The sequence below is a fragment of the Lampetra planeri genome, chromosome 9 (assembly GCF_965212315.1).
Source record: "Lampetra planeri chromosome 9, kcLamPlan1.2.h2, whole genome shotgun sequence".
NCBI lineage: Eukaryota > Metazoa > Chordata > Hyperoartia > Petromyzontiformes > Petromyzontidae > Lampetra > Lampetra planeri.
Genome location: NC_136115.1, coordinates 14963117 through 14985876, shown reverse-complemented (window position 1 = coordinate 14985876; position 22760 = coordinate 14963117). Strand labels below are relative to the sequence as shown.

The 22760-nt window shown below is 45.9% G+C and overlaps 1 protein-coding gene across 2 annotated transcripts in view; it reads right to left on the bottom strand.

Moving 5' to 3' along the window:
* Positions 1-22760, bottom strand: part of LOC144720728 (A disintegrin and metalloproteinase with thrombospondin motifs 3-like) — a 72015-nt gene that overhangs the window by 35675 nt on the left and 13580 nt on the right. For both annotated transcript variants that reach the window (XM_078597726.1, XM_078597727.1), the window contains exon 5: positions 10985-11196. In XM_078597726.1, the coding sequence (XP_078453852.1) occupies positions 10985-11196 (212 nt within the window). The remainder of the gene's footprint in view (positions 1-10984; positions 11197-22760) is intronic.

Genomic DNA, 22760 nt, shown 5'->3' with positions numbered 1-22760 from the left:
TGCTTTGCTGCAGTCTTGGCTTAAGCTTCCACAATTCAGACGCTTGGCCATGCATGCAAAGAATGCCCGCGGCTAATCCGAGCGCCCGTTAGCACCCAGACCACCAGACCTCGCTGACAGTGCCATCAATTACAATTACAAACCCTCCACGCGGTGCTGGGACCCACCGCTGCATCGGAGGCCGGCCCGGCAGCAATAGACACTTGCAAACCGTTGCGCGTGTGCATGGCCCACGCCGCCGTCGATTGCAATCGCGTGCAACTACCGTCGGCGGACGTGGGAAACCGGCTTCGAGAGGCTGCCGCGCGTCTGCGGTTCTCTCTAAAGGGCATCGCGTGGTTTTTATCGGTCGCAGAAGCGTGAGCTTTGTAGACGTGCCGCCAGCCCGTCCCATGTGCGCTGACACTCAATCACTTCATCCCCCTGGGTCTGAGCATCAGGGTCACATACTTGTGTTTTCTCAAGGCGGCTGACTTCTGAACTAGGTCAGAGGATGGTATTTACAAGGTCAATTACAAAAACAAACCTTTTACACACACCCTTCACCCTGTAACTCCTCAGAAGCTACTTTGTATTACAGTCTTATGGAGGAGAGGTGATACTTTATGAGCAGCCCGATGACACAGAACAAAACTCGGTTGAACGGACCGAGCCGGACGGTTGGCTGCGACTGCGTTCTAAACACGGACGGACCGGTGTTAGCTGTTGCCATTTAAAACTCGGGCCCCCAGTTCCTGGCTCGATGGCCTTATTTAGTAACCCTCAGAGCCCCGGTGATTTATATATTTAGACGAATTATTGTGCTGTAGACACCACTAATCAAGCCGAAATGAAATCTCAAACCGGGACCGTTTCCCCCGAGTAAATCACCGTGCTTTGCAGCGGTAGGGATATTGTTAGTCCGCTGATCATCCTGCGGCGTACCTTCCAGCAGCATGCACACGTGTAATAGTAATGACATAACTCAGTTGGTTACTATTAATAATGTCGACGTAACTTTCTCCGTATTAAACACGGCGCATATATGAGCGGCGGTGACGCGGCCTAGCGGCGGCACGTTGCGGAGGTTCACGTTTCGAATTTGGCATCCGCCCTGCTTATTGCTGCACGTGTTTTGTAAAAAAAACTTTCTACGTATAAAAATCATCCACGCCACCTGCTTCACAATGGATGTCAGAGAATCGCGTGGCGTCATTCGCAAGAGAAGGCCATCGCGTATCGGCGTCAGGGTCCACAATTTGGCAAATGAGAAAATTATTCAATTGGGCACATACACACTGGAGCAACCGTTGTCCTCTATTGGAAGGCTTAACAATGCCGCCAAGTCACTCTTGCGAATGAGACTCATCCTGGTCTTTTTTAGTTCTCACCTTAAACAAAATTGAAGGCAGAAAAAACCCCACCTAGTGTCAAATATTTCTTGATAAGTCACCTTATTTATGTGATATACATTTATTTATTTGGAAAATTGTTCCATTCTATGGAATTACAATGGTATGCCCAGAGATAACCACTGCATATCGGGGAGAAACACACAACCTCCACAAGCATAATTGAAAACACCGACTTGCTGCATTACCTCTGCCAGGCACCAGTTTTCCCAGACAGTAGATATCGCAAGATTGTGATGTATGCATCTTTGCATTGTCCACGAACCCTTTCCCCAAGTCTCTGAATTACAGGTGCATACATACACACACGCGCTATACAAACACGCACATCTATTTATGTCAATTCACTGCTGGATGAGGGCCTCCACACTCCGTACAGGCCCTCATGACCATACCTGACCACACCGGTCAGTGCGTGTTGGTGAAGGCGGGGAGCATAGATTTGGGAACATAGAAGTACAGTACAATGATGAATTTTATTGCACTGCCCTCTGCTGCCCACCACCTAACCCCACAGCTCTGCTGTGCATTGTGGTCACCCATTAAACCACTGTCCAGGCTCAAATACCTGCTGAGCTTTTATGGCATCTGTTGCATTGTAGGTTATTTGGTCATAGGCTCACAGTATACATATATTTCCCTTGATATGGGAGGGACCTTTGCTGCACAAGTACCATTTACACGGCTGACCCTTATTATTGTACACACAATAGAAAGACTGTCAATCAAATGCATTTTAAAAAATCAACACTAAGCAAATTGCTCATTATGGACGTGCATCAAAATGTGATTGCTTTTCTGCTACGGTCTACGGATGTGACATTTAACGACGAATTTTGCAAGTTAATTTCTCTATAGCAGCAGCCTTGCGGCATTTGACGGAACAGCTCTGCAGGAACTAGTGAATAACGGCCCTTTGTTTAACGCATTACTCCGCAAAGCCTTGCGCAAGTGACACGGTCATTATAACAGCACACAGCAGAGTTGATCATGCTTACACGCTTTTCGTTTTGTAAAGCGTATAAAGTGCGAGCGGGCGGGGGGGGGGGCTCCACAAATCATTAACCTGGGATCCCTTTGCAGTTTGCGCTCACAATTACTGGAATAAATACGCGCATTGAAACCTATTTACAAGCAAGCTTTTGTGGTTGTTCTTCCTGCAGCTGTTGTGTAGCCCGCAGCTGTATAACAATAAAGGGCCTCTGTATCGCCGAGCGCCCTGGAGGATAATCGCGCGAATGCTGGCCATTAATGCATTCCCTATAAATGTCCGACAGCTCTTTAGTGCTGACAAAGGTTAAGAAACTAAAATAATGCAACCACGAACGCGGTAAATACGACCGTGAACGCTGCGGTCGTCGAGCTGGCTGCGGGCCACGAGACCCGGCGATGGGCAGCTCAGGCAAGCGGGTCACACAACCACGCCGGTTTTCGCGTCCGCGCTGCAAAGCAAGTGTGCGTAACGCAGATGAGGGATTCCTTGCTCCCGCTCCTTTCAGTTCCCACAGAAGCCCCCCCCCCCACGCCCCCCCCACGCCCCTAGCGTGTGCGGAGTGGAACGTCGGACGTCGCGCCAAAACAACGCGCGGCATGGCCCGAAAAACACATCAGACGGATTCGGATGACATTTCCAAGATGGGACCGCCTTCCAGCGGCGCAACAAGCCTACGGTCAAAAACGAGAGCTTTGATCCCCGGGCTCTCGCGATGCTCACCAAACATCAAGAATAGGGGGGTGAGGCGGCGGGGGGCGGGGGGAGCAAGGAGGGCAGACGGTGGAAGGCAAGGGATCAGACCGTCCGCATGGGGAGGGTGGCGGCACAGGAGCCGTGACGATTGACATACTACAAACGGCGTTGTGTGGTGGCCCACAAAACGCTGACATCACTTGTGCGGTCACCAAAAAAGGCGGTGCGGTCAGTCCAGTAACTGCTTTTAATTTACAGACTCCTGAAACGGCAGCAAAAGCCATCCGTTTCCTGACAGCGCGGCAAAGAAATGCACTGGAAAGCGCACAATGTCTGGAAATCACCCTCCTCCGATCGTCGTCGCTCTCAATACCGGCGCACGCGGCTTCCTCTTCAGAGGCAGATAATACTTCAAAGGGCGCGGGGCAGGCATGCGACCACTCTCCAGCCCATGCAATGGCTAGCGCGAACCTAATGGACGCTGGCATTCCTTATCAGTGGGGCAACAGGTCGTTATGGTGCTGGATGGTTCGGGGGAGGGAGGGGTGAGCAGAGGGAGCGGTAGGGGCGCTGTGAGAGAGGCTGGTATAAGGGAGTGGGGAGAGGCACGAGAGGTGGGAGGGGGTACAGGGTGCAAGAGCGTTCTTTGTTGGTAGAAACGCCGATCAACACAGCCGAGCGCTCACTCACAAGAGAGCGATGCCTGGCACCGGGCATCATTCGGGCACTAGGAAGCCCTGGGGGAGACTCTTTACAAGCACCATCTGCACCTCGGGTTTCCCAACAGTTTTTGCAGAATGAAAAACCTGGCAGCCCAATGCGTATTTGTACGTGAAAATAATTACCCCCCCCACCCCACCCCGCGAGCTACAGGTTTACAGGATAAAATTCTGCCTTGTATCAATGCACAAATGACCACTGCTTGCTCTGCATCACAATATTTTAATGTCAACATGGGAAAGTAAACCAATCTTCATAATGTGTATTGGGTGATATTGGTTGTCAAACTCTCATAGTGCCAGCCATGTACCCTAACGAGAACACTCAGTGCTCTCGGTGCCAGCTCTCGTGGCGTTTGTAACCTCGTCCAATATTGCAGTCAAAATCCGTGAGTGACCGATGCCAGCATAATGGTAACCAGGTGCATGAAATAAATTACGTACATGTGTGTTTTATTACGGTGTAATCTGGGCAACCAGCTAAGCTGGCAACAAATATATATATATATTATTCATGCAACATCAGTCTAACCTTTGATATAATATCGTTTGGCGACGATATTTTTGGAATGAAAAAGCACGCTTTTGCACAATTGTGTTGCGTCGCGTAAAATGCGGCCAAGTGTTTCACATCATCATTATCATCATTATCGTTGCACGCTTGCTATCCATGTCATTAAAAGCATCGGCTTTAATTTGATAAGCTTTTGATCTGGCATGCAATTTGCATGAGATTATTTTCAAATTTCGCAATGAAGACAAACAAAAGTTGGAGCCTTCATTGCTGTCTGAGACTTTTCCTATCGATATCAACTGCTCGCTCACACGAGAACCCTATTGAATCTTCTTTATCAAAAAATAAATGTGCCTGAAAACCAATTTGCCTAAATGCTGTCTCCAATGACATCATCTGCAGTGTTAATGCAGTGTCAAGACAATTTCAAGCTTAGATTTGGCGCATTAAATAATCATTGCACTGAAACGTAATACAGCCTCAACTGTGAGTTTAAACACGCTGACCCATTTTATAAACTGAAGGTGGGACTATTCCCACTTTAATGCCAACGCCATCCTAATCTAAACAGACGAAACCACAGTCTACATTATAAACTACCAGTACACTCACTCTACAGTCTACATTAGTGTTTTTTATTCACTTTTAAAAAAAAATTCTATCTACGTGACTTTACCGAAAGAACCAAAGAATATAAGAGGAAACCACACTTCAAGCTATTAATTTACATTTTAAAGTCGTGCAAATATTTAAGATATTATTTAGCTAAATCAAACATAAATAAACTCACGAATTACAATGCCAGATGAAAGTTTTATATATCATATACACGGAGCGGTTGTTCTTATTTTGAATCAGATAACTCTTGTTTTTTGGCGCAATTCCATCGAAAATTATCCTGATAGGATCGTCCGCGTGTCTCAGCCGGGAAGGGCAGAAAGCGGGTTCTCGCCTCGCTGCAGCTCGCAGCATTAATATTCTCACTGCAAGCCAGGAATTCACCGTCATAAAATCGCTTTCATGTCACAGTGTTTGTCTAATGCTTGGGCCCACTCCAAGAGCCTCTGGCAGACACATGGCACACAACACGCTGAAGCTAACAGCCGCAATCGCCATGATTGGGGCGGCAGGGCGGGGAAGTGGTAACATTCGTCCCTCGGTTCGATTCCCGACTCGGGAACCTTTCTGCGTGAAGTTTGTATATTCTCCCCGTGTTTTGCAGAGCGTGAGTGTGTCGATTATGTATGTTCTCCCCCTATTCTGCATGAGTTTCCTCCAGGATGTCCGGTTTCATCCCAGAGAAAAAAATATCATACAATGTAACTTTCATTGGCCAAAAATGCAAATGAAAATACCTACAAATTACTAAATTTAGATTACACATAGCAACATCATTATGTATTGTGAAAATATTCTTGAGACTTGGTGAGGCTTTCCTGGGTAAACAAGCAGACTCATATCACGTACCTATGCACGAAAAAAAAAATCGGAACATCATTGAGGAAATGCTTTCAGCAATTGGCATTCATATTGTCCCATCTCCGATAAGCACGATTGGCTATGTACGGTGCAAAAAAGGTTCAACATACGTCGTGTACATAAGACAGGGTGAGACAAATGTAGAGCGTCGGTAGAAGAATCGGTTGAGATTCATCTTCTGACCTCTGCTTATGGTTTGTTACAAACTTGCATATACTTTTAGCTGAGTCATCACATTTGGGAAGAGACAATGAAGCGCTATTGAGAACGACAGCAAACATGCACCAATTGAGAATGAAATGTTGTTATTTTGTTTGCTTGTGTGGTAATGGGGCTTTGTATGACGGGGTGTGTAACGATCCATAGGTTAAAATACATTCGTACACTCACAATACAAGCATCAAATCATTATACATGGGAGTCAAATATTATAAATTGTATATGTTTGCTTGTAATTAGTCGCATGACAGTAAAATCAATATTTTAATTCTTACAGCTGGAATTTAGCCAAATGAAGTGGAAAACCAAACTTAGTTTTGATGGGGTTTTTGTGCAGTCGTCGGTGGGAACCGAGCTGAAAACACCAACCCAGTACTAGCAACATATGACGTCCTTCCAACACCAGTTAATCTTCACCAATGGTATGGTGAAGATCCGGACTGTGCCCTCTGTTCCATGCCAGCCAACCTCAGGCACATTCTCACAGGGTGTAAAACAAGCCTCACCCAAGGACGCTACACTTGGCATCACAACCAAGTCCTTAAAAACCTTGCGTCCGCCCTGGAGGACAAGCGAGCTGCCACCAACTCCCTACCACCCCCAGCAGCATCACACCCCTTACGGACGACCTTTGTCCGCGAAGGGGCTAAACCACCGAAGAGCGGCTCTACACCAATAGAGCGAGACCAGCTGCGCTTGGCCCGCGACTGGAAAATGTTAGCTGACATTGGCCGGCAACTTGTGTTTCCTCCGGAGATCGCAACCACCACCCTAAGACCTGACATGGTGCTCTGGTCCCGTTCGCTCAAGAAGGTCTTCATCATTGAGCTCACAGCACCCTGGGAGGACTCAGTAGATGAGGCTTATGAGCGAATACATCTGCGCTATGCCGATCTAGCTGCCGAAGCACGGCATCATGGCTGGAACACAGAAGTCCGACCAGAGGAGGTGGGCTGCAGAGGTTTTGTGGCAACATCTACAACCAGACTGCTTAGAGACCTGGGAATTAAGGGCCAGAGCCAGCGTTCGGCAATCAGAGCTGTATCGGAGGCGGCAGAAGGCAGCAGTCAGTGGAAAGACCCCAGCTGGGCCCCAAAGTGAGAGGGCCAGGAGGTATGCAGTCAACAATGCTTGACTCAGGGAGGAGGACGCCCCTGCCATGCATAGTCCCATGGGATGTTGGCTATCAACAACAAGGCAACTCCTATGACTAATTGGGAATGGGACGCAAGCGTAGGATTGATCACCCTGTCGCTGGCCGCCTTTGGGGAGGGTGTATAGAATGAAAGGCCGAAACACCCTAGGAACCAAAGGTTCACTACTGACGATGCGCTCCCCAAATTTCACCAGGCTCACTGTTCATGAACTCTTGGAAGTGCTTGCACAAAGGATAGTAACATCTCATCCTGTGTTCTTTGGAATCTAATGGCGGCTGCCTGGGTTCGCATCCGTGATCTCAGAGGTACTCAATCTGTGCTCTTCCCTCTCAGCCAACTCGCTCAGAAATGTGCCACTCTACCAGACATGAGGTTGACAAAAACATATTTTGACAACTTCCCCTCATGTTTAAAATTTCTTTAAATTTTAAAGTCCGGTTCAATCTCACTTTAAAGCCTCATTCTGAATGGCATTTTAAAGATTGGTAGTTATGAATTCATGAAGCCATATTGGGAAGGCTTCAAATATTTATAAGCTGTTGGTAATGGGTGTGGAAAAAATTATATGAAAGGATAGAGAATTGGCCTCCATTGCAAATCAAATGTGACGCAGAAAGCACCCGTTTTGGGATTACTGCAAATAACTGCAGCTTGAGCAAACCTTTATTTGAAAAGATTTATATTTTTTTAAAGCCATGTTCTGTAAGATTCTAAACTGAGCGTGAGACTACATATGCCTGAAGACCCGTACGCCGATCGGTGAACTAAATTACACAGTGCAATGTAATAATTGCAACGTATTATGGAGTAAGGTTAGCGTGATTACTGCTAATTAGCAATTCAGCTCACTCTCGAAATGATTGATGCAATCGTTTACACGTTGTGTCATTCCTCATTCACGTTCGAGTCTGGTGCACGATGCAACACTTCCGTAGAACTTTAACAAAAGCTTCAGTGTATCCAAACAAAAAATGTACTTTTTATTGCGTTCTAATCATTCAGTGAGACGTGTAATCTGATATAACCCTGTGACCTCTCAACAATGATCATCTGACCAAAGGAAACACGGAGTGAGATAAACTGCCTGGTGTAGTGGAAGCCTCTGTTGTGAGCACAACCTTCTTGGGAGAGGGGGGTTAATAAAGTCCAATGCGTTTCGAGTAATTGCTGTTTTGGTGCAATCGCAGGATCGTCACCATCAGGTTGTATTATACATGGTTAACACATTCCTGCGGAGGGAGCTGGTAGGAACGTTGGGTTGCTCGGTTAATGGTCAGGGTCAATGGCGGCGTGGTGTATTCCGCAAATATGGCCGACTGTGAGGGTGGGCACAAGCCGGCGTGAGTAGGTTAAACGTTGAGTTTTGTAAGGGCACCACGGGGTGACCAGCCCCTCCCCACCCTCCCCTCTCCACCCAGCCCAACCCCTGCCATTTTTGGATGCACGATGGACGGACGGACACAATAATCCCCTGTGGGCTGGTGGAACCAGGTGGTTCCTACCAGTAACTGTTTTAATTCACCTTGAGCTTTGTATAGAAAATCTAAGGGGTGGCCGACAATTTATTGGCAATGGATCTATATGAATTAATATATTGTGGAAATAAATAAATAAACATTACATATAAGAATGAAATAGCTAATTGTATGCATAATCAATGAAAGTTTGTAAATTACATGTGTAGTGTAATAGCGCCGGCTGGTGGACAGCAGCGGCAACTGTGGTGGACAGGCAGTACACACGCCGGTGAGGGTGTGCATGGTGTGTTGGCAGAGGGAAGGAACTGGGGCAAGGGTCACGGAGGACCCCATCTGGAGGCCCCTGGAACCTGCTAGAGGGGCTCGAGAAGGGAGGCGCAGTCAGGGCGGAGCCAGTCCGTGCTGGTAGCATAAAAGGAGCCGAGAATGGGGGGCTCGAGGCTGCCAGTTCTGGGAATGGACTCGTCTCGTCGTTGCTGTCATCTCGTCGCCGTCATCGCTAAACGTCTCCGCTAGATATTGCGCGACAAAGGATAGTAGTTGGCTATCTCAGTCAGCGCCGTCAGTGTTAGATGGCTAGTGTTGTGTACAGGCTAGGCTGAGCTACTGTGGAGAGTGTGCGGATGACACCGTGAAAGTTGTTAATAAAGAAAGTGCCTCCAAGAAACTCTGTCTCTGAATCGTTGACACTACACATGTGGAGGAGTAGGTTTTGGGGGCACAATTGATGTATTTTGAATATGGTAGTCATATTATTATTATGACAAGGCTTGTTTACTCAGGAAGGCCTCACCGAGTCTCAAGACTCCTGTTCAGGAGGGTCCTGCCAAGTTTTCACAGTCGGGGTTGCTATTGCTGCTGTGCATAATCCCACTCGAGGAATTTGCGGGTAATTTTTCAGCATCGGAATGTTTGTAACACAGTTACATTGTGTGTGTGTCTTTTTGTAGCTGATTTTTTACTGCTTCTGTCGGTCGCTTAAAGACTGGCATTAGTCTCACATTGGCATGTGATTGCTAACAGTCAGATGCTTGTTTCCAGAGACACATGGATGCCAATATATGCAAGTTAGAGAGATCATAAATATTGACCGACAGAAGAGTGGGGCTTGGGCAGGATCTGCCATCGCTAGAAGGGACGATGGCCAGTGAGTAAGACTAACAGGAAAGAAGCACGCCCAAGAGCAGGGGTGCTGCGGTGGCGAGATGTAAACTACATCACTTGCTATGCAGGAGGTCATGGGTTCAATCCTGACCCTGACACCTGCTCTATATTTGGAGTTTGCATGTTCTCCCCGTGGTCACGTTAATTTTTTCTCCAGGTAACTCCTGTTTTCCCCTCTAGATTTAGAAACATGAGTTTTAGAGTATTTGTCTGCAATGAATTTCCACGTGATGATTGCTTTCATTTCTGGCAGGGTCGCTTCTGAAAAAACTGCTATTTAGCTCAGTGGGCCTTACCTAGTAAAATTAAATTCGTTTAATTTAGTTTAAGAACACGCCCACAGCGCAGATGGAGTGATTACATCAACTCATGGTGACGGCTTGGGGAGATACCTTCATTTAGCAGTGGATAGATCATGGCTGCTGTAAAAAAAAAGTTTTATTTTACCAGGTAAGGCCCACTGAGCTATATAGCTCTCTTTTTTCAGAAACGCCCTGGCCACAAATGATCGTTATGGCGGTACCCCGGGGTACCGAATAATACAAAGTGGCCGAGGCAATTAAATATTTAATTTCTGCGACAGGGGTGTCCTTAACTCCGCGACTGGGGTATCAATCAATCCGAAATCAGTGCTACTCCGCGATGTCGAAACGCCAAACATTAGCATAAAAAATACGTTATCGAAAATTTCAACTTTGAATAGTGCATCGTGTAAAGCTTGTCGAGATGAGTCGATTGCCGCATCGCCGACCATCAACAGATTAAAAATGACTGCATCACGGACATTATGCGAGAGCCGGGGCACTATGGTACCATGGTACCCCGGGGTACTGCCATGAGGTTCAAATGATAGCGAAGGGGCTATTCACGTGGACATTTACCAGCCAAATACTCAAAACGCACGTTGATTCTAAACGGAGGAAAAAACTGGAGGACTCGGAGAAAAACCCACCTGACCACAGGGAGAGAATACATGAAAACCAAATATACAGGCATCGAGGTATACCAAGCCAGGCAGTTAACATCTCGTCACCGTGGAGCCTATATATGTTTGTATGTTGAAATTCTTTCACACCGTACATCGTCAACTGCGCTAATCGGAGGTGCACGGTGCTCACCGAATGTGGTGATGATGATGATAATAGTGGTGGGAAGCATAGGTGTGGTGCTACTCACGATGTTCATGAGGGTGAGCAGGTAGTTTTGCACGTGCTCCTTGCCGTGGAAACGCACCACCGAGTCGTCCACGGCCAGCATCACCTCCATGTTGTACTCGTCCTTCTTGGATCCACGTCTGCTACGGCGGCGCTGCTGCTGCTGCTGCACGCGCTCCTTCAGTTGCTCCTCCACGGCGTTCGCCGCCACCGCCAACTCCACCGGCCCAAAGTCTGCAGCGCCAGGAAAAGAGTGGAGAGCGAGAGAAAACGGCCACAGGGCAGGAATTAAGCTAAACTCAATGTTATATTTTACCAGGTAAGGCCCACTGAGCTGTATATATCTTTTTCAGAAGCGACCTGGCCACAAATGATAGCGCAACGTAGTGGCTTATCATGTGTAAATTTATAGCAGCAAACATTACCAAGAAATGCGATGAAAATTCAGGTGGCATATGGCGGGATTTAAGCTAAGTCGACGCTCATGGCTGAAGACGCGACAGAGATGATTTTTCACGGAAATATGGAAGGAAAACGGAGCAGTTGGTGGGACAATGTGAGATGTTATACGGGACTGTCCATGAGAGGTGCTGAAGATCGTAAAAAATGGAAAGCAGCTGTTATGGACATCAATAATTAGTTGAGGATGACGCTATAGGTAGATTGAATACTTGCGAGTCAATGCAACAAGCAAAACTGTTTGTCATTTAAATTAAGTTGCTTACCAATACTACGAACTCACAGCCCTTTGTCAATCCACTGCTGGATGAAGGCCTTCCAATGCTTTGCATTTCTAAATTCTTTCCGACACTGTGGTCACCGTGGGTTGGTAAAAGAGAACCCAGGGCACGTTCAGACACCACTCGCCACTGATGATGGCTGGAGCTGGGAATCGAACGCAGGTAGCCAGGTTCATTGCACAGTGTGCTAACCACTGCACCACAGCTCCACCCCATAAGCTGGTTGAGCTCTTTGGCAAGGGAGATCTCAGTAGAAATATATTTTATAGACTTGCAAAAAATAATTTATCATGAATAAAAGAGGGAATTGGTGTGTAACGTTTCACAAATATTATGAGGATTAGGTTTGAATGAAGAGGTTAAGAATTAAGTCATTGTGCCCACCTGAGGGAGAATGATGGACCACAGGAAGTGTAATTGCTACCAAACAGAGACATGCAAGAGATGTAGAATAGAATATAAAATACTTTATTTATTTACACGCTTGTCTGCGGTTCCTCGTACCTCTTAGTCGTTCTCTCTCCCTCTCTTTGAGGGCGTGCGAATATTGTGTGGTGCATTACAAGTTTAAATAATACATATTTAATTATTATTACTTAAAGTTAATTGCGAAATACCAACGGCGATCAGTATCGTCCTCTTGATCAACCTCCCACACAGTCAGTCACCCATCGTCCACCCGCCTCCGTGCCGAGGCAAGGAGGGCCCAGGCTCATGGTGTCAGGCTCTGGCTCATTAGCAGACAACCACGGATGAAGTGTAACCATTTGACCTGAACCCAGGTTGATCGTGATTTAAGAAGCACCAGCGAGCTAGACAAACATAAATAGAAATGCTTCACATCTCTGGCATATACACGTGTCAAGCCAAAGTCAGAGCGATATCCGGTGGAAGTGAACATTCAGGCAGTAATAATCTCCTGTTTACAGCCCTTAGCTAGTGGTGGTAATTCCATATACCAATGGTGGCGTGAGGGGAGGAGGCAAGTATATCCAGCGAACGTGCGATGATGGGCTGAGTGAACTCCCCAACCAGGATTTGAACTCGCAACCTTCCAATTGCGAACCGCTCGCTCTACTGCTGAGCCACCTGGCCGGTTTGCTTGGCATTCAATCTGCTGCGGTAGCAATAGACGTGGAAAAAAAACAACTTGGACAAAAACTCAACCCAGGCATGCATGATTCGTGCCTTGCCAAGAGATTTTATTTTAATATATTAAATATCTCGAGCGCTTCATCCACAATGTCAGGCCCCGTGTTACGTCAAGAGCGGCGAGGCTGCGATTGCAGCTCGCGCGCCCCAGAGCCGTGTCAGGTGAACAGTGCGTTCCACTCTCTGCCCAACTCACACGTGGTGCAGCGGCTGGAGAGCATTACCCAAGCTTGTAGCACATCAGGTACGAGGGTAAAAAGCGCAAGGTTTAGTAAAAAAATAATACTGACCATTTACTGAATTTTCTTACAATGACTTTTCTATCCAGAGGGCGCGATGCCAAAAAATGTTTTAAACAAATTTTACCGAGAACATAAGCAGGAGTATTTGAGGCCGATGTTGATTAGAATTTTACTTCGTAGCCAAATCCTTGTTTTGTAAAAACAAATCCTAGTTTAAATATTTTAATGCATTCAATGCACAAAATGAGAAATCAGAGTGATCCACCGTTGCTCCTGACGCAGTTGTCTGGCTTGACCACCTGAATGTGAAATTGCAGTTGATGCTCTGCATCTACATCAGCCACACAAAAGAAGAATGTATGTAAAATACTTCATTTATCAATGGAGAGCTACAAAGCTTTGTCAAGCCCAAGATGCTTGTTTTTGTTATTTAACAGCGCTATGACGCAGAAACGCACAGAAAGATGGTGCTGAGTATTGGCAGTTCCTCAGAAAAAAATATGAGGGCAACAATTCTTATCACCAGATTTCTTTTGCAATTTCCTCTCCCGAGTATTGGCAGACGCGGTGATCTTGTGAGTGCCCGAGCAAATCTGCTCTCCCGTGGGAACCCAGAGGGGGTGCAGCCGGGCAACGTGCACGTGTGAACACCCTCGTCTACGAGCGCAGAGTATCTCCAAGCCACTTCAAGGTTGAGCGGCCTTGGCCGTAACCCGCCGACCCTGCCGTTCCCTCGCCCTAAAACCTGACCCCCTTGATTAAATAACTGCTCCGCGCTCGGGCAGACATGCCATTTTTACTGCAGGGAACACTAAATCCAAACTGAATGGACGTTTTGCTGGTTCGCCCATCCATGCGATAAAACCCATTGGCTGGCACAGTGCGCTGAGGTCCATTGTGCCCAGTGTTCTTGTACAATAAGAACTTGAGGTTTTTTGCCCAGTGTGAGAGTCGCTGCCAGCCCCTCAAATTGAAGACACATTATTAGTATACGGTGATTTATAGTAGGCAACACCTCTTATATAATCCCAATGAATGAGTATTCGCTACAGCCGATTTTTCAATACATAATGCACCTGCGATCAGGATTTTACTCTTTTATTATTTTCAAGAAAAAATGGACCGTTGTGCAATTGAAAACCATCATAATGGTTGTGGTGCTGCTAAATCACATATTGAACAATTTATTATGGTATATTTGTACATTTTATGGCTTTGGAATGTTCTTAACCCACAGAATTGCAAAGCATGCCTGTGACATAATTCATGATGATAAACGATTGTGAAAAGTCCCAACTCATCTTGCATAAGATTGTGTCACAATTAGAAAGTTAATAAACAGTATTAAGTGTATTATCTAAACTTAATACCACTGACGGAGCCAGTGGGGGGGGGGGTGGGTTGCACGTTGCCGATCACACAACAAGGTTCGAATTCGAACCTCAATCGATGGCTGTGCCATCGCCGCAGACGCGTCGAATAAAAAGCAGGTAACAAGTCCTTACTCACTAACAACTCTTATCATTTTTCATTGCTGGAGGGGTTGCCCCCCCTACCTGAAAATCCTGGCTCCGCCATTGCTTAATACTGTTTATTAACTCAGATTTGTACGTCATATTCCTGACTGTTGTACCCCTACAATACACTACGAACATTCTAAAAGCAATCTGTAATGAAAACTCTTTCTGCGTGGAGTATAAGCGGTGAACCTCGCTAAATAACCCCCATGACTGACATGATGTGGGAAGCATTCATCCAGCCAAGGGCTGGAAAAGGGTTGTAAACTATTATTGTTATTTTAATCATAGTGCATGAAGAATATAAGGAAGCACCCGTCCCTTTCTGAGCCACCAACCCGGCTTCAACGACGAACATTATACGCCTCGAGTCACTCCGGCCAACCTTTGTTGAGACTTTGAGGCTTACATCCTTAATGACAATAATTGCTTTGAACGTAATGAACAGACTGATGCAACCCGAGCAATTACTCTGCTAATGACACAAATTGCTCGGGCTGCCTCACTGCTTCCAGGAAGAGATCCCATCAGCGGTTTGGGTTTTGCTCGTCAGTGCGCACACCGGGCATGCCGGACGGCATCGCACTGCCAAGGATGCGTCCCTTCTTCCTGCGGGCACGGATGCATCATCAATCACAATCAGTTATCAATAAAAAAAAGCCCAACATCAATGTTAAATCGCCGCACGCGTGCCCCTCCGTCTGGATTCGGCCGTCACATAACGCCTAATCCCATCGGTACTTGTAATGGCAGCATACAACATTAATTATGTTTGTTTTACATATTTCGGAGTAAATTACATCGGCCTCCCACATAATGCAATAATTACAGAAATGTAATTAATGTGCGGTCATAAAAACGCGCGGCAAAAAAAACTGTTTACACAAATGGATGTGACGTAACTCGGGCACACTGCGGCACATTGTTGCTTGCGCGCGGGTGAACGTGCGGGCCCCACGGCGTGTCGGCTTGTCGAGGGACCGCGGGGGGCTGGCGCTTCGCCCGGCCTCTCAGCTGGGACGGGGCGCTGCGAGGTATGCGCACGGCTGGGGTCCCCAGCTGTGCTGGATCCGCGCCAAGGCTCTCTTCAAATCCCTCGCAATGGACCGGCGCAAGTTTCACTTTTTTGATAGTGTAACAAAAACCCGAGGAGACGAGGGGAACCGCTCTAGCATTAGCAGCAACTTCCCTTGAATTTCAAAATCAAACAGCCTCGGGACATCGGTGCAAAACGGGAGCTGTTAGAACGGATATCCCCAATACTAAATAGATTATTAGCGTTGTAATGTAATGCATAATGCCTACTAATGGCTGCAAAACGTGCATTACATTTTTCTAAAAATTGTGAGCATTAGTAGGATTAACATGCCTATATGCAGTGTAATGTGTAGAAGCATAAGTGAAATGCAACTCATGTTTATAGTGCTACACAAGTAACAAGGGTGACCTCTGTGCTCGTATGGAACACACACAGGTATCAGGACTCTCCGACACGAACCACTCTACAACCAAAGGGCTCACAAGAATAGAAACACTGCAACTCTCTCTCCAGGTATGAGGACTCTCCAACACAGACTACTCTGCATCCCAGAGGCCCACAAGAACAGAGAGACTGCCACTCTCTTGTTACATTGGCACACACGTAGCCACACAACCCGGCGAGAGGCACAATATCCATGAGACGAAACTGCAAACTGTTATTGACATCAATATAAACTAATCTTAATATACGATTATCATACTTCACCATGCTGATAAATGTGGGTTCGTGAAGTAGATGGTAATACTTACTGCTTAGTTAGCTCCTATTACGAATACATTTAATAATACTATTATTATCAATTAACACGAATAACATATTTAAGGCATTGTGCTAGTAACACAAAGCTAGAACATGTTCGAGCGTGCACCATGTTATGATAAAAAAAATCAACTCTATTTGTCAATTACTTTCGCTTAACGTACAAACAAATAATGGTAGCATGAGAGAAAATAGAAAAAAATGTATGGAACTATTTTAGGCATTGCTTTAAACGGCAAGACGTGTATGTGCATCCGAGCACTAAATGCATCGTGTTTATTTGGCACATTTTATGCATTCTGAGTAAACATGGTCACATCAGCATCATTCTGCCAGATGGAATATCCACAACTGAGAAGCGAGGACAGAACTTCTGCACATTATTACTATTAGTGTTGCGCTTGTTCGCCCAGAAAAACCTAAAAAAATATTCTTAGCTCTTGTTCAGGAGGGTCCTGCCTCCTGAACAAGAGCTGAGGGTGATGTTGCTGCTGTGTGTAATCCCAATTGAGTCATTTGCAAGGTAATATTTCAGCATTTGGATATTTTGGCCAATTTCCAATCACATTGCACGTTTTGTTTCAGCTTTGAGAGGAAACTGGAGAACACGGAAGAAAACCCACGCAGAACCGGTGGAGGATATGCAGATGCAACACGGAAAGGCACCCGAGTCGGGAATCGAATCCAGTGCCTTCTTGCCACAAGGCACGAGTGTTACCACTGTGCCAGCCAGCCCCCTTCATTTGTAAAGGAAGCGGTGGGTCTAACAGCACCATGTGCTTGGCCCCAGTTTGCTGTTGTGCTCGCAGACCAAGCACAGCGATTGGCAGTGTCCCCTCGGCTGCCCCGCAGACACCGTCTGCATTTAGGCCACGCTCCACGTGCTGAGTGATGCAACCTTTGGCAATGGAACAGACAGACGATACGCCCAGCGGATTAAATGCTAAATACCCTGCAGAAGACTCAGTCACCACACCGCTGCGCGTGTCACGTGAATAGCAATGGCTCGGGCGCGAATATCCACAATGCTGAGGCGAGCTGCAGGATATAGAAACACTCGAAAAAGATAACTTTTTTAAAAGCCCCACCATGAATGCTTGTCATTTTAAGAATCTCCAAACCGCAGGTCACTGCACTGTGAATGCTCGTTCCAGGAATAATAAATCACACGTGTGCGCGCTTGTTTACGTCGCCACGTTGGCTCGATTGCGTATCGTTTTAGCGTGCACCGCAGCAGACCTCGTTTTTTTCAAAACATCAAATTTAGCTTCTTACATCAAAATCCTTACAAACCCCCGCGGAATGCAATCTATCTTGGGAGGATTCAGCATGATAACTGCCGGGCTCATGTTACTTGGCTTCGTGGAACCGCTGGCTAAATCCGTGCCCATGACATCACCGCATTTGGCAAATAATTAGGATGGGGTGGGCAAGAGCGGTCGGTGAGAGGAGGTGTCGGCCGCGCAGATCTGTTACGGCCCCAGTTGCCATGGCGGGTTATTATCCAGCAAGGCTTCCACAGTGACCCACCCATTCCTCATGCACGTGCCCCACTCATGACCATTTCAGCTGCGGTGCTGAGGAGGGCACAGGGGCGACAGCTGAGGGGAGGACAGCGAGGGAAAACTGAAGGAATAAAGTGAGGGAACGCCGAGGGAAAACAAGCCGATGGGCTGATGGGGAGAGAGCTGATGGGAGGGGAAGCTGATCGGCAGTGAAGCTGATAGGGAGAAAGCTTAGGGGGAGAAGCTAAGGGAAAGAAAGCTGAGGGGGAGAAAGCTGAGGGGAAGTGAGGTTGAGGGGAAGTAAATTTGATGGGGAAAAAGCTGAGGGGTAGTAAAGCTGAGGGGTAGTAAAGCTGAGGGGTAGTAAAGCTGAGGGGTAGTAAAGCTGAGGGGGAGAAAGCTAAGGGAAGTAAAGTTGATGGGGAGTAAAGTTAATGGGAAGTAAAGTTGAGGACTGAGAGCTGAGCAGTGGGGGCCCAGCGATGTGAGCTAACAGCGCGTGGTGCAGCTGGAGCACGTTCGCCTGGCTGTTATTTTGCGATGGACAAGTCCCGGTTTGCTCAAAGCAGGTGGCCACGTGCGTCGCACTTTCCTTTACTCTTGACAGCTGCAATTACAAAAATTAATGGCTCCCCCCCCCATAACCCCCATCCCCGTGTAACTTTTTTTACCTGAAATGCAATATTGTTTAGTCAATTATCCCGAGTGCATTGCAAAAAAACACGAGTAAATCCAGCAACGCTGATATTGCTCATAGTGGAAATTCTCACCGAGGAGATACACTGCTCGCAGGGAATCGTAAATAATTACTAAATTATGGTGCTTTTGGGAAGAAAAAAGTTCTGACAAAACTTAACAGGGAGCCTCAAAACAGCGTGCGAGAAATCGTGCGGTATTCAAAACCAATATTGATGAAACAAATGAATGTTAAATGCTCAGGAACGCCATCATATTTGCGTCACAATGGGCACGCGTTGCAATTTGATACTTGCCCTAAACACGAGGAAGGAAATGGGCTTTTTGTCTAATGCCACTGAAACACAAGAGACCTCATGAAGTCGCTGGCAGTGAAACGCAACGTCAGGGTCGTGTAATAACGAGAGAGGAAGGCAATTTTAAAAGGCAAACGGGCCAATGCAATATCCCCCCATCGTGTTGCAGGGTGCATTGGATTTCGTAAATATTGTACATAGTCACTATTCCGTATGTGTGTTGAACTTCTTTCGCACCGTACATAGCCAAAAGTGCTAATCGGAGGTGCGGGAAAGGACCAACGAACTAAATAGAAAAAGCAGTTCTCAAGAAATTCGTTTTCAATCTAGATTTAAAAGTGCTTAGCTCCAATGGCTTCCTAATTCTACCCAGAACACCAACACAACAACTGAGGTTAGGCTGTGCAAACGTACGTGATGGTAAAGCGTGTTTTATGTACAGTATCAATTTGGCAGGATATATTTGCGTGTAAAGGTGCATCACATGAGAGGTGCATGCTCAGCACTTGCAAGAGAATGCGTAATTCTGGTAAACGACACTCACACTCATTTGCAATGTCATAGTGCGAAAAAGCACGTGCTTGGAAAATGGAACTTTATACCCGGACTTGATTTGATCGTAAAATGTAATTTGATAATTATTTAAATTAATGGACGACTTTCAGACAAGAGAAAAAGTATTCGGAAAGGTAAAGGATTAAATGAAAGAGATGCACTGTTAATTTAATTAGGACCTTGCAGTGTGCAGTGTGATGCAAGGGAGCCCTTCCAATTGCATGACCCAGCCAATTAATCAGAGTATAATTAATAAGAGGCCAGCATTTTCAAGAAGGGCTCAAACACTGCTATTGCACTACAATACGACTTTTAAATAAACCTTTGAGTGATTAAAGATCGCTATGTTACGTGCAGCTGTATACATTTTAAATATACAAATTTGCACTTCAGTGACCAAAGGGGACATGGTTCATAGCCGCGTAACCAGTATTGGAGAGACAGTAACAAAGATGTAAAATAAAGGGCCGCTGTGATCGTGCACCAAATAGAAACTCGCGCACAGTCTAGCAAAATTGTATCCGCGTTTTATTTTTGAGTCGGTAAGGACCAAAGTGGTGCATTACCATATTCCGTACAGAGAGAGCAAGCGTGAAATTTAAAACCCTGCGAACCCAACAGTAAGACCAGTAAAATCTCCGTAAGCAGCTTGGGACATCCAGCATCCAGCTTGCGTCTGAGAGCAGGCAACCCCTCACAGCAGATGTCCTGCTCGTGTGAAGTTTCATCTAAGCCAAGACTGAGAAATGTGGGCAGGGTGATTGGAATGGGTGGCCTGTATTCATTTTTTCTGCCTCTTTTACTGGCAACTCATTTGCAAAGGGTCGCGACATTCGTTATTGTAACTGTGGAGGCAACTGTGCAGTTGGTGTGGCTAGCAATCCATTATGGTGAAGCAAAGTTCACAAATATTGTACATATTTCATAACAAAAATAAATTTGTCTTATAGTTACATCCACTACTTCATGCCTTGTAGGCAAATTAAGGTTTGTTTGCTTGTAAAACGTGTGGCCCGTTGAGCTTGAATAAAGAGGTGCTCTGTGTAGGCTCTGTGTGGTCATATAAAAAAAAAACACCAAACCACACACACGCACGTACACACACACACACGCAAGCAAACGCGTACTAACGCGCACATTGCGTTTTCCTAAAAAAAACAATCCATCGCCACTTGCACCTGAACAGGTGCTTTATTAAAAAGTGCTGGCATTACTGCAGTTGGAGTGATTTTAGAATGACGTAGGTTTTTCACTTCCATAGGTGGAACATTAATCTTCCCGTTTCTATTTGCTTAGCACCCTGACCTTTTGGCAGCAACCTCGCTGCCCTTCATCAAGCAGTTTATAAAAATATGTGACCTCAATCAAAACAATTTGGATTCAGTGTGCAGCCCTTGAATAATATGGTGACACAGGTGGTCACCCTTTTTCAAATATATAATGGGACGGGTTATAGCATTTTCAGGAATTTTTAAAGGTTTATTGCAGGATTAGGCATTGGTGTCTGTGACATGTAAGTTTGGACGTGATGCGCCAGTGGTTTATGTATCGCCTCCTTATCTTGGGCCACACTTCCTCCCTAGCTCTGCTCCGCCCAGGATAAATTCGAATGTTCTCGAGTGGTGGTAGTGACCAATCTGTTGGCGGCTCGACTGGAAAAGAAGGCTCACACTCTGACAAGCAGCAGGATAAAGTAGAATAGTTCATGCACACTCTGCATTACATAAACAAGACATGCACACGCTTGCACACGATCCGTGTTCTCTGTGAACGAGACTAGGCGGAGGTGAAACGTAATGCGTTTGTGAGCTTTGTGAATGGAGGAGCTGCATGGCATACATTATAAATAAGTGTATTTCAGCTCAATGAATTCACTATGTGTAGATACATATATTCTAGATTTGAAGTTTTCGTGACTGCAAGCATCCATACTCTTTGGTTCTTTCGGTAAAGTCACGTAGGTAAAAAAAATATATATATTTTTTTCTATTTTTTTTTACTTACCTGACTTTACCGAAAGAAACAAAGAGTATAGATACATATATGTTTTTAAGAAATATCCCTTGCCTACTCTGCACTTTCTTACATAATCTCACTGGAACCCCAGCTGCACTATATTTGCCACATTTTAAGGGTCCGCTGTGATAGTACATAAATAATTTAATAAACATATCTCTCTTTTAACACTGCACATGCAGTAAAACACATACTCTGTGTAACACCGCCTATTAAACATCTGCAAATTTCCTACTTTGCAGTGCAATTCTGTATGCTTCGTAATTATACCCTCTCTGTATAAAATACAGGTTTCAGGTTTAACTGCTTTGTCTCAAAACATAAGAATAAATTAATGTTTACTCGTTAATTTCTGCTCCTAGTAAACCCTATACACTATACATCACAAAGCAGGCAAGCATTTCCTGTAAGCAATACATTACCAAAACTTTAGTTACTTTCTGACTGGGTAGTATATCAAGTACACACAACTCGGTGAATTATGGCAGTGCTTTTCACACTACAGGCCCCCTGGCTCCACAAATGTGCGGCTTTGCACGTCAGCTTTAAATAGATTAGTGTGATTCTCATGTTATAATTGGGAATGGTGGTGAAAGCCACCGTGAACAGTTGGAGGAGGTAAGGTCTGTATTCTGGCCCGAATAGAAAGACTTCGGAGTTTTGCGAAGAGTGTCCCGCAGGCCCTGTGACGATCACGTGACCTCACACATCCTGCTTAGAGGCAGCTCGCCTGACTCTCATCGCGAGGCAGATCCAATCTCAGCACGGCCGCTGTGAGCACGAAAGAAGTTTCATTTCCCTGAGCGGTACATGCAAGATCTCTGGCGTCTGGGCTCAGCAAGCCTCAAATTAAAACAAAACGTAAACATGAAACCCAACTCGACACATTTACATATTCTCGCTTCAGCACACTTCGATATGAGACAGAGTATGCTGAATGGATATATGCGGTACGGATCTTCTGTTTTAATAACGTACCATTTCATACAAGGCATTTATGAATAACTACAATTGACTGGTGAGATGGAAGATTGGTTAGTGCACTGCACGATGACCCCACCGACCTGAGTGTGATTCCTGGCAATGGCAAACATCAGTGCTTCACCAACCCGCAATGACCAGTGTGGTGTAGTATGGTCAAACTATCTCCATGACTGACATGGGGAGGTATTAATCCAGCAGTTAATTGATAAAGGGTCTGTAAATCATTTGGTAGTTATAATGTTTGCACCTGTGATTAGCACGGTTGGCTATGTACGGTTGCCTACGTACGGTGCG